This window comes from Aspergillus novofumigatus (genome assembly GCF_002847465.1).
Source record: "Aspergillus novofumigatus IBT 16806 chromosome Unknown P174scaffold_4, whole genome shotgun sequence".
Lineage (NCBI taxonomy): Eukaryota > Fungi > Ascomycota > Eurotiomycetes > Eurotiales > Aspergillaceae > Aspergillus > Aspergillus novofumigatus.
The window spans coordinates 843,340-854,839 of record NW_020194277.1 but is presented as its reverse complement, the minus strand read 5'-3'; the positions used below and the strand labels follow the sequence as shown (position 1 = coordinate 854,839).

General features: G+C 50.3%; 7 protein-coding genes and 1 non-coding gene across 8 annotated transcripts; 7 read left to right on the top strand and 1 right to left on the bottom strand.

Annotated features, from left to right (window-relative positions):
- The first annotated feature begins 348 nt into the window (after positions 1-348).
- On the top strand, positions 349-1,735 carry P174DRAFT_405960 (DUF1014 domain protein). Its single transcript, XM_024824090.1, has 3 exons — positions 349-575; positions 690-790; positions 877-1,735. Exons 1-3 carry the CDS (start codon positions 519-521, stop codon positions 1,385-1,387), a joined length of 669 nt encoding a protein of 222 aa, XP_024682385.1. The 5' UTR covers positions 349-518; the 3' UTR covers positions 1,388-1,735.
- A 51-nt stretch (positions 1,736-1,786) lies between these two features.
- On the bottom strand, positions 1,787-3,114 carry pex7 (putative peroxisome biosynthesis protein (Peroxine-7)). The gene is made up of 2 exons (XM_024831848.1): positions 2,841-3,114; positions 1,787-2,784 (listed from the first exon to the last, which is right to left on the bottom strand). The coding sequence occupies exons 1-2, from the start codon at positions 3,002-3,004 to the stop codon at positions 1,878-1,880; spliced, it is 1,071 nt and encodes a 356-aa protein (XP_024682384.1). The 5' UTR covers positions 3,005-3,114; the 3' UTR covers positions 1,787-1,877.
- A 118-nt stretch (positions 3,115-3,232) lies between these two features.
- On the top strand, positions 3,233-4,230 carry P174DRAFT_441036 (uncharacterized protein). Its single transcript, XM_024827206.1, has one exon. It carries the CDS (start codon positions 3,475-3,477, stop codon positions 4,174-4,176), a length of 702 nt encoding a protein of 233 aa, XP_024682383.1. The 5' UTR covers positions 3,233-3,474; the 3' UTR covers positions 4,177-4,230.
- Positions 4,231-4,390: 160 nt separating this feature from the next.
- Positions 4,391-5,788, top strand: P174DRAFT_459930 (putative CUE domain protein; the record flags this gene model as incomplete). The annotated part of the gene is made up of 1 exon (XM_024829823.1): positions 4,391-5,788. One exon carries the CDS (start codon positions 4,391-4,393, stop codon positions 5,786-5,788), a length of 1,398 nt encoding a protein of 465 aa, XP_024682382.1.
- A 255-nt stretch (positions 5,789-6,043) lies between these two features.
- On the top strand, positions 6,044-7,378 carry P174DRAFT_370185 (LysM domain protein; the record flags this gene model as incomplete). The annotated part of the gene is made up of 5 exons (XM_024822322.1): positions 6,044-6,262; positions 6,316-6,590; positions 6,644-6,774; positions 6,843-7,005; positions 7,069-7,378. The coding sequence occupies 5 exons, from the start codon at positions 6,044-6,046 to the stop codon at positions 7,376-7,378; spliced, it is 1,098 nt and encodes a 365-aa protein (XP_024682381.1).
- A 518-nt stretch (positions 7,379-7,896) lies between these two features.
- Positions 7,897-8,391, top strand: P174DRAFT_161185 (uncharacterized protein). The gene has a single exon (XM_024821204.1). The coding sequence runs from the start codon at positions 8,022-8,024 to the stop codon at positions 8,289-8,291; it is 270 nt and encodes an 89-aa protein (XP_024682380.1). The 5' UTR covers positions 7,897-8,021; the 3' UTR covers positions 8,292-8,391.
- A 135-nt stretch (positions 8,392-8,526) lies between these two features.
- P174DRAFT_t109 lies at positions 8,527-8,598 on the top strand. Its single transcript has one exon. It is a non-coding gene; the product is annotated as a tRNA-Gly (tRNA).
- A 522-nt stretch (positions 8,599-9,120) lies between these two features.
- Positions 9,121-10,260, top strand: P174DRAFT_459928 (putative lipase/esterase; the record flags this gene model as incomplete). The annotated part of the gene is made up of 4 exons (XM_024829822.1): positions 9,121-9,394; positions 9,443-9,868; positions 9,918-10,102; positions 10,153-10,260. The coding sequence occupies 4 exons, from the start codon at positions 9,121-9,123 to the stop codon at positions 10,258-10,260; spliced, it is 993 nt and encodes a 330-aa protein (XP_024682379.1).
- Positions 10,261-11,500: the final 1,240 nt, after the last annotated feature.

The following is an 11,500-nucleotide window of genomic DNA, read 5'->3' as shown; positions in this document are numbered from 1 at the left end:
GATGCAGAACAACGCCCTCAACGGGCACCCCCACGCTGCAGTGACTGCCATATTCTAGGCCATAAGCGATTGCAATGTCCGCAGCGCAAGAATAACTAGATTTAGTAATATGATCATGTTTTAGGGGTTCAAAATAGCCTCCAATTTCGGCCGCGGCCAAATTCTATGGTTTGGTGATCCGCTCGGTTGCGTGATCCGCTCGCTTACCGATTACGTTAATGTAAAGTATTAAATAGGTCGCGCGAGATTAAGCTGCTGAGTAATTGGCTTGGCAGTCACGTGTTGGGGGTAAGGCTCATATGAGCTTTCAGAACAGCTCAAGTGACCTATGTACACTTTGTTAACTTAACTGAGCCCTATAGACTGCTTAGTCATCGAGTCACCGCCATCCGTCGGAACCGCAAAGTATCCATAGGATGACTCGCCATCACAACAACTCTAGTCCAGTGCAACTCTTTCCCTCTGCCTGCACTTCCCTCAGAAAGCCTTTCACACTCGATTTATAATTAGCGCTCAAAATGGGAGGAAAGAAAGCCGGCGGAGAAAACTCCAAGAAAGCAGCCGGACAGGCTCGTGTATGTCTCTCAACCCAACCCCGCCCCCGCCTTTTTTCTGCCATCGCCACGAGCATGTTTTCTCTATACCAGGTTAAGGAGTCTTGAGACTGACGATCCACGATATGCATACAGAAAGCCGAAGCCGCCGCAAACAAGAAGGCAGCCGAAGACGCCAAGCGAGCCGCCGAGGAGGAGAAGGAGTGGCAGAAGGGCGCAAAGGCCAACTCGAAGAAGTGAGCGACATCGCGTGTGACGTGTCTATTGATCACAGGTGATGGATAAGTATCGGCTTGCTAACCGTTATCTACAAAAAATATAGGGAAGACGCCGAAGCCAAGAAAGCCGAAGCCGCTCGCAAGAAGGCCGAGCGAGAGGCCCTCCTCGCCGCCGAAGAAGCCTCGCAACCCTCCAAGCCCAAGGGCGCCGGCGCCAAGCAAGCACAGAAGAAGACTCGCGGTCTGGATCTGTCACAGCTGGACGAGGAGCCCGCCAGCCGCAAGGGCGCTGCGCTCAACGCCTCGGGTATCGATAATGCACTGGATGCGTTGTCCCTGACCGGCAAGGAATCGTCGAAGGTCGACCGTCACCCGGAGCGCCGGTACAAAGCGGCGTATGCGGCGTATGAGGCGCGCCGGTTGCCGGAGATCGAAAAGGAGAACCCCGGGTTGCGGAGGAATCAGCGCGTGGAGCTCTGCAAGAAGGAGTTTGACAAGAGCGAGGAGAACCCGTTCAACCAGGTGCATGTGGCCTTTGACGCTAGTCGGGAAGAGATTGCTGCTGCTAAGGAGGCCGAGAGAAGGAAAGTGGAGGCGAGACTGGCTAGTAAATAAGCTGGTCATCTTTCTCACATCCCTTCACTTTCTCAACCCTTCCGTCCGCTCTTGCGGCTCGTTGCCGAACATCGCTGAGCAGCATGCGCATATTTCCAGGATGCGACTCTCGGCTTTACCACCTATACCCGGGCCTCGTACCCAAAAATGGATAGATTATGGCTATAACGTGATGATGATTGTGGAAGTGGCTTGAGCTTGGACTGCAAACAGCAGCTTTGACGATATTTGGCGAGTCATGTCTTGAAATAGAACGTCTTGCATATCATGTATCTCGATCATTACATTATCAGATAGAACTCATGGCTTGACTTGATGGAAACAAAATGCCAGAGATATTTTGTTGACACAGGACGTTTACATATTCGTGTAATCTCTTTGGGAAGGTGGGAATGCTGTCCCGCAGGCATGTCATAATGGTATCTTGTGGTAATCTAAATAACCCAATACAGGAGAGGTAGAAGGGAAGAAACGACAGATCACAGCATCTTTATCCCATCACCGCTCGCACATCCCATACATACAGGCTCTCATCCCACCCTACGCTCGCGCACCATCCTTCACTGCCAAAAAGACACCAATCAACACCTGTGACAAACTCGGTATGCCGATTCATACGCCCCAGCTCCATGCCCATTACCGGGCCGCCAGGACCGCCACGCATGGGGTCGGCATCCCCCATAGGTCCTGCAGTGGTCTGATCGCTCCATGCGCGACAGGTCATATCGTAGCTACCGCTGAGTAATATATTGGAAAGGTGTGGCGACCAGGCCACTTTCCGGACCGCGTATTCGTGTCCCGTCATCACCGCCTGAGGCCCCTGCTGTGGGGCACGGATGTCGAAGGTCCGGATGGTGCGGTCGACCCCTGCGGTCGCTAAGATGGACGGTCGGTATTTGTTCCAATCATGGGTGAGAGCTTCGGCTGGAGCGCATGCGGCAGGAGGAACACCGGCTTTACCGGGAATGGGCGATGCCGGTGCGGCATGGATGGGGATCTGGAGGGTGAGGTGGTTAGATGCGGAGGCGGGCGTGCGAAGATCGAAGATGCGGACGTATGAGTCGGAGGTGACGCAGGAGAGTATATCGGGAGAATGAGGCGAAAATGCCGCCGAGTAGGTGCAGCTATGTGTGGGGAGGGTGAATAGAGAATGCGGCCGATGCGGCGACCAGACGCGGACGGTGCCGTCCCAACTGCTTGAGCAGAATGTATCCTTGGCTACGAGATTCCAGTGGACACTGAAGACCTCGCGATTATGTTCTTTCCAGTTCTGGATGGGGTAGTCTTCCAAATTGCAGTCGAAGAGCTTAATGCTGCCATCGCCGGAGGCTGTGAGGACTTGATTCTCGTGGATTTCGGACCAGGCGAGGTCGTATAGAGAATCCTGTGTAGTAAACCTGGTGGCTTTGTCAATATAGGTTCCGGTTGCGAATAAGTCAACAATGAGACACACCATTTGGCAGGTACGATGCCATTCGGCGTCAGCTCTAGAATGAACAGCCGGCCATTTCCTACCAGCCCAAAATTGGCCGACGCGGCGACGGCCAACCGGTTGTCGAAGAACGGGGAGTACTTGACCGCACAGCCGTTGTAGCCCTCGGTGCGGAAATGAAGCATAGTGGAAAATGAAGGGTATAGTATTTGAAAAGAAGAATCAAAATAAACCGAAGAAAGGACTGGTCATGAGGGTATCATTATGATTGCAGCAGAATACTGAAGGGATGAAGTTGAAGATTGCGGGGAGAATCGCATGCGAAGAACCGAGGTCTGATGGGAAACTAATTTAGTGAGGAACAAGGCAGATCCCACCATCGTCATTGCTTGATGTTTTAGTCACCAGCTGCAAAAACGGCTTCAGGACAGAAGTTATCGTTTAATCTACGCCAATAAACAAATGTTTGCTTCAAATGACTGTCCGTCTGTTGTCGCGCACTGTTCGTCCTCCTCGTCGATGTCACTCTGACGACAATGACCGAGAGTCGGCAGAAGCTTCACTTCAGTCACATACTGACTGATCGATGAATACTGGCCACCATTTGAGAATGCTAATCTACAAGCATTGATACATCCAGTGGCTAGCTTCGAAAATGACAGAACCTGAGCATTGGCACTCTCCTGCCAATATGTTTCTCCAGAAAGAGGTCTATCGCCTCGGGTCAGAGCCCGGACTCCGATCCCTTCCTCCTGGCCCCGAACGCGATTTCCTCACCCTCACCTGGGGTCCCATCGTCTATCGCACTACATATGCGCCAGCCTCACAACGGCTGATACCGATATTCCTTCGAGCGCTCAACGAAGAAATCCAGAAAGCCCTGTCGAGATGTCTACCAGGAAGCCCGGAACAGATCCGTCTACTTGAAACAACATACGCCTCTAAGGTGTTCAACTCTCAGGAGGAATACCACGGAGTCGACGAGGAGACTGTCCGGGAAGCCTTTCATGATTGGAAAGTAGCTCTAGCGTTGCCCGCGATAGAACTCCCTGTCCGATTGCGGATGTGCCTGATGATAGATGATGGAGTGCTGTCGCATCTCACAACGACCGTGGATATGTCGTCCATGGTGGAGAAGGATGCGGACTACTCCAGTTGCCCGGTCAAGGTCATAGAGGAGAACTTTCCTGATGTACATCGCCGTGACTCAAAACCAACAAAAGAAGATTATCCTGGCTGGACAAAAGTGGCATTGTCGGCACTTGTGGAGTTATACGATGGTCTGCGGCGGGGTAAAAGCCTGGAAGACTATCATAGATCTGGTCAGGTCTACTTGGGTAACGGTAACTGGAGTTAAGGCATGCAAATGTGATAGTGTATATCGAGCTTGCTAGAGAACTCTATAAATGGCAAATAATTAGATGCTGTTCGAAAAAGCATTCTGATTGGTCATATCGGAAGTAATCACGTGCCGTTATACGAATTAGTCATGTTTGTGGCTTCATCATCTTCGCCTTCTACAGTACCAGGACATAATCTTTGGGCTCATTCTGAAATCAGATGGCTGTCGAATGGATCGCTTCATCTCGAGAAAGCGGCCTCGGCTGAGTCCGTTGGCTACGCAGCAGACGCTGCCCCCTGATGAGGATTCCACTGATATGAAGTTGGCGATGCTCCTATCACTCTTTCCAGACATAGAACAAGATGCTTTACTGGACATTCTCATTTCAAGTGGCGGGTCGGTTGAAGACGCGTCTGCCGTGATCACTGCTCAACGCGCATATAGACCAGTCAAAAAGAGAACAGGTGGTGTATCAGCGATCCAGACGTCTATGACCTCACATATCACAACCGAGGCAGGATTGCCACCGAAAAGGCAACTCACCCGGAAAGGAAAGACGTTACATCTTTTCTCTCCTGAAGACGTTGCTGCTCATACTCCGTGTACCATCATCCACAACTTCTTGGCCCCAGATGAAGCAGATGCGCTGCTACTGGAACTTCTGGATGAGTCGAAGCACTTTTCAAGGTACAGGTTTCAGCTGTTTGATCGTACAGTTGAAAGCCCGCACACGAGCAGCTTGTATGTTGCTACTCCTGAGGAAATTCGCCAACAAACATTGGAATACACCTATGGAGGCAGATACCGTTCGAATGTGCGCCAGCTTACGCCGTACTTGCGCGCCGTATCTGTCAAAGTTCAGCGCGCAGTGAACGACGAGGTCCAGAAGCGTATACAAACGTTCTACCCAGATGGGAAAAAGCTCAAGTATCAGTCGCCTAAGGAATGGGTGCCTAACGCCGCATTCGTCAACTGCTATGATGGTCCAGCAGAAAGTGTCGGCTATCACTCAGATGAGCTGACTTACCTTGGCCCGCGAGCTATTATTGGGAGCCTGAGCTTAGGCGTGGAAAGAGAGTTCCGGGTGCGACGCATTGTGGCGAGCGATGACGATGTAGAGAACGATAGTGAGGTGTCAGCCATGGGGTCGACGGCGGATTCTCCGCCCAGAGGGAAAACCACATCGAAAGGGATCGATGGTCGCGCTGATGCACAGGGTCAAATCTCCATACACCTTCCACACAATTCTCTCCTTGTGATGCATGCCGAGATGCAGGAAGAATGGAAACATGCTATTGTACCCGCGCAGACTGTTTCACCACATCCCTTGTCAGGTAACCGGCGTATCAATATCACCTATCGATGGTATCGGGATTCTCTCCACCCGCGTAACATTCCGCGGTGCCGTTGTGGCACACACGCAATTCTGCGATGTGTGCAACGCAAACGTGAGAACAAGGGTAGATATATGTGGATGTGCTATGCGGGATATGAACCAGGGAAGAAAGGTTGCACTTTTTTCCAGTGGGCCGAATTTGATGACGATGGTGAACCTCTCTGGGAAATTAAGCCCACGGAAGGCGGAGCTCCCACGTTGCGCAACTTCACCGAAGACGACAAACAATGAACAAGCGGAACGCATTGCAGTACTCAGAGTAGTCTGAAATGCGAGTCTAGACCCTTTTCTGGTCTCGACGCATACAATGTCCCCAGTGTGTGCTTACTATGCGGTGTCACGAAGGGTTCGTGCATTGTGAGGTTCCATCGACCGTGAGCAATGCAGCTTCGCTTCAGCAGAGAATGTGAGCTTGAAAGGTATAAATTCTCTCGAGATTCTGAACGATCTCTGTCTTCACAACACAATCAACAACTCTGGCTCAATATGGGACTTACTTTGATACTCATTGCTCAAATTCTTCTCCTAGGTGCAGCCAACTCGGCTGTCGTCAAGAGATGGCCCTCTAGCGTCTCTCCGACTGGCCCAACCCACCCAAGCGTTGCGAAAAATTGCGGCTATTGGGTTAATAATGTTGCAAAGAATGACCAGTGTGCTGACCTAGAGGGTTACTTCGACATTTCAAGGGAAGAGCTGGTGAACTGGGTAAGTGCTGGACCACACATGTGCCAGTTCACGATTCTGACGGCAAGTTTAAGAACCCTTCTCTCAAGGAGAGCTGTCGCCTTCAGAGTGGCCATTCCTACTGTGTTGCTGCATCAGATTTGACGGTGCGGTCGGCCGATTCTGCCGAAGAAGCGAGTCGTATGGACATGGCAACTGTAGTTGAGGCTGCCGATCTACCCTCTCCGACGCAGGGCGGCTTGGCTGCCAACTGCAATGCTTTCTACAAAGTTAAAACGGGGGACAGTTGCTGGTCCATCATAAACGATTTCGGTAACTTTTCGATCTACGACTTCTACCGCTGGAACCCGTAAGTCCGTTCGACCACTCAGGCGATAATCCCTGTTGACAATGATGAACAAGGTCGGTTGGCCACTCTTGCGAGGCCCTATACCCCGACTACTACGTGTGCATCGGCGTTCAGGAAGAGGAACCCCCAGTGGCTACGCCCACGAACCCCCCTGGGCCGGTGCTGTCAGGTACTCCAGCAAACTGTGAGTGCGAATTGAGCCCAGCAATGATGTCTTTCTGCGGACTGCTCTGACAAGCCTGTTCTCCGCAGGCAATAAGTATCACAAGGTGATGTCAGGTGACAACTGCTGGGCGATTGCAAATCAATATGGAATATCTGTGGACCAATTCTACTCGTGGAACCCCGCTGTGAAGCCGACTTCATGCCAATCTCTATTGCCAGATTACTACGTCTGCGTCGGTGTCGCTGGTATGTTGCTTTCCCGCAGCCACTATTCACCTCGTCTGGCGATGTACTTGTTATCTGACTGAATCAGAAACCCCGTCCGCCACACCCACCCCACAGCCGACACCACAACCAACACCACAACCGCAGCAGTCTCCGTCTCCCGATCAGCCAATGCCACAACCCATCCTTTCCAGGCTGCTCAGAATCCTGCTCTAGGAATTGCCGGCGTCCGGGACTCATGGGGCCGTCCGATTCCGCTGAGGGCGAGCCTGAGATATGACAATAGTAATCACCCTGGATCGCAACAGTGTCTGGTGATCTTCCATGCCTCCCCCATGCTTGGTTTTGGATACAGCTTGGGCTGCGGTATAGTGCAGTGTCTACTTTCCTTCCAGTAATTTGATATTGCTTGCAGTTGTTCTATCATGCGTTAATAACCTCATCTGGATGAGAAATTACTATTTACTATCATTATACGTAAATTCCTGAAGAGATAGGACCTCAACTTACCCCATTAGTAGATAGTGCGTACTGGTAAGAGGAAATAGCAAACTTGACTCTAAAAAGCTACCCTATAGCTGCCCCGAAATCCATGTGGCTGAAACTGGGACTCGTGAACACTATTAGGCTAACTGTTGGGAAGGGAAGGCCATGGGAATTCCCTAATGTGTCTAGTGATGGAAGGGAAATCGCAAAGGACACCAAAACCTGAATTTACAGGGAATATACCCCGAAGCCCTACCTTTATAAATCAAATTTCGGAATCCCAGAGGATTTCCCTTCCTATTCTAATATTATCCTATGGGAATCCCACCGCTATAGGCTATCTGTTAAATAAATGGGAATCCCTAATTCATATAGGAATCCGAATCCCGTATAAATTTTGCCATCCTATATTTACTACAGGATTAGGAGCCCCGTCCCAACCAGTTGGCTAGGGATATCCCATGGGATTTCCCTTCCACGCAGCCAGCCTGGACAGTAGATACTATGTCACTACAGTATAGTTAGCATATATAAGTAGTCATGAACGCACGATGAATGGAGCTTCGACATGCAACGGCTTGTGTCTTGATAACAGGAAAATTTCTAAGCATGTCCTGGATCTGGATGCGAGCCCAATGTGCCTCTGCTTTCATGGCTGGCCTGTTTTCCAACATGAGCTCGTGTATCCCGGTCTTTTACACCGTCACATCCGCCCCAAGATGTCAAGACCGAGTTATGTACAGGTGGTGGGTGGCTGCCGGCTTTTGCATGTCATGTATTGAATACATATCTATCACAGAAGGTGGGGGTTTTTATGCAGGGTGAATATATATATCCCCGAAGCCGTAGCTCTTGATCTCTACCTCCGGCCTGACCAGAACAAAATACTCAAGGCTGTTCTAAATTGAGTAGGTTTACTTAAGTCATGGATGTATGTGAAGAAAGGAGAGGATTATTGAAGAGTATTTGACAGTTAGAGAAATAACAGTTGTAACTGCGGAAATTTAACTAGCCAGTTTGTCTTATGGATGATAATTTGAAGTAGAATTACATAACAAAAGCGTTAGTGGTGTAGCGGTTAGCATTATTGCCTTCCAAGCAATAGATCTGGGTTCGACTCCCAGCTAACGCATTCTTTTGACATTCTCTCTTTTTGCCTCGCACGTTTTTCATACCACTTCTCATCATTTTCTATTGGTTAAATTCGCTTGCAACATCTAGATATCTACATTCAATTGACAGACATGAGTCTATGCCAGTTCACTGCGAGGTCGAGGTGATACCTGAACCCAGCTGGTTAGAGCGGATCTCTGAAATCATTGGTGATGCTTGGGTCAAGCTCACAGGGCGTATCATGGAGGGCTCATTTGCTATTGTACTAGTGAAACTATGAACTGGCTGTTACCAACCGGATAACGAACAGAGAGAGGGGAGCACGAACAAAATGATATTACGGAATATATTTCTCGAGTCTATCTAGGACGGCTCCATACGACAGCCTCTCCATCTCAGAGTGGGAGAAACTACAGAATACGAGAGAAGGTAACCTGCTGCCTAACCCAACTGCAATTCAAAGTCCGCGACGCCTTGTCGATATCAGTTCGAATATCTCCTCTCTGTGACCAGTATCAGCGAGTAATCCACCACATACTGTATGATGTCTTCGCTCCATTCTGAATGGACTGCGTTTCTCGCGCAGAATCCCACAGTCAGCCATGATGACGACAGCAGAAACGGGCGCTTCCTCTCTTCCCCAGAAGGTCGCGTCCTTGCCGAACAAGTATCAAGTGTTGACACGACTGTCCCTGCCAGGGACAATCATCTGATCCCGATTCGGATTTACACTCCCAAAGACCACCCATCCGATGCAGTCGTCATATTCTACCACTCTGGAGGCTTCGTGCAAGGCTCTCTCGACACGGAAGATAGTATGTGACCTACTCTCACCTATGGGGAAAATAACTGACGGAGACAAGTCTCGTGCAGGCACATGGCACTAGGTGGACCCAACACTGTCATCAGCGTCGACTATCGGCTCAGCCCGGCGCATCAGTATCCTATCCCTATCAACGACGGATGGGACGCGTTTGAGCACATTGTCACTAACATCTCCACCCTCCTGCCGAAGCACGGCACTTCTGTCAGGGTAGTGGTCAGCGGGACGTCATCAGGCGGACAGCTCGCCGCCATTGTCTCGCAGAAGGCGAGAGACTGGATGCGAGATCCAACAAAGACAACTGCTGCTGCAGGCGTCACTATTAGTGGAGTCCTGCTCCGCGCTCCGGTGACTGTACGCGGCACGGATGCGGCGCTGATCCCGCCGTATTTCAGGGATTTGCACCGGTCCTGGACTGAGGAGCTGGAGACGAAGCTTGATAGGCAAGGCATGGCGGAGAATCATGGTTCGTTTAGAACACAAGTCGGTTGATCTGGCTGTTAACATTTCTCCAGATCTGCTTGGGGTCCCGTGGGCAGAGAGAGCACATCCCGAGGCTTATCCTCTCTGGGGCCGATTTGACGGGCTGCCAAAGACGTACGTCCAGATCTGTGATGTCGATGTCCTCCGCGATGACGCAGTGTGCTATGTGCGAGGTCTCCAGGACGCAGGCGTTGAAGTGCGGGTCTCATTCTACCAGGTATTCTTGCTCGATAGTTGTTCTGAGAAGAAATGGTCTGACAGTCTTAGTCGCTGCCGCATATTTTCTGGGTATATGCGCCTCAGTTGGAGGTGTCGAGACAGGCGCAAGATGACTGTGTCAATGGTTTGAGATGGCTGTTAAGGTCGACTGAGTAGCGGCCGAGCCGTCTGATACTATGGTAAGCAAAGGGTGACTATGTTTGCGTCTTGAAAATCCGAGTCTAGCAACCTGTCGATCTAACCTAGTATAAATAGAAAGGATGATATCGGCAAGAATAGTACAAAAAACCCTACGAAATTTCTGTAGACTGGTAGATTAGTCACGGTAGGATCTAGCAATATCTATAATTAGTCGGTTCTTGTACATCCTGCCAGGTTGATGTCTGTGGCTGTCTGTGCGATCTCTGGTCCTTTAGAATGGGCCCACTTGAAGGGATGATAATCAAGCTTCTTACTCTTAATGCATATCCAGTCCTCTATAGAATTCTGACATGCAGAGTAGTGTGCGACCGTATTCTATTGTTACTTGAAATTACGTCGTACCCAATGACTAATGAGCATAATTGTTACCTATTGAATGTCAGGATACTCTTCCAGACCGCTCTTTCATTGGTGTTTCAGGGCTACGTACCTTCTTAGACCCGGATCATCCTTGATCCACCTGTGCTGATCGCCTTGCTAGGTAAGGTTGTCCCCGAAGTGTACCAGTTAGATATCTATTCTGTAGCACCTCCCGAGACTACACTCTAAGTACACATTTATTAGCCTATTGTGCCGATTTTTTAGGCCTGTTGCCTGAAAAGGAAATGATGTGCCCGGCCAATTCGGGGGCCGGAATTGTCGGATGGAACCGTCATTTTGTTCATCCTGCAATTCGGTCGTAGGTGCTGGCCAGGGCGACAGGCCTAGCTTGAAAGATCGTTGGCTAGGTGTCGGAAGAGGACGCCACTTACGGGACCCTGGGATATATATAACCGCGGCACGGATGCACACGCCGAGTGGGTGGTCCACAACGGAGCCGGTGCTTGTTTCGACTTGATAAGCTGATAGGCGAATACTCGGACCAATGCTAGAATTTTCTGCCTTGCTTGCTTGGCCTTGACAACAACTGCTTCACTAAGGCGAATGGCGGGTCGATCGGGTTGTCTTAGCCCGTATCTTGTAGCCACTACACCGTACAGTCCTGCTCATTGGGCTTGAAGGCTGTTCAAGTCCCACCAGCGATACAGCATCGCGATCGGGCCCTCTCCAAAATGTAATCTGGCTCATACTATTAGTCGAGGTGGGTTAACACGACGATGCATGAGAGGTGATACGATGTATTGGATGGGTAACATGATAATCGATGCTTTTTTCGAGGAAAAAGATACACTGCCTGGTATAGAAGTTCTTGCTG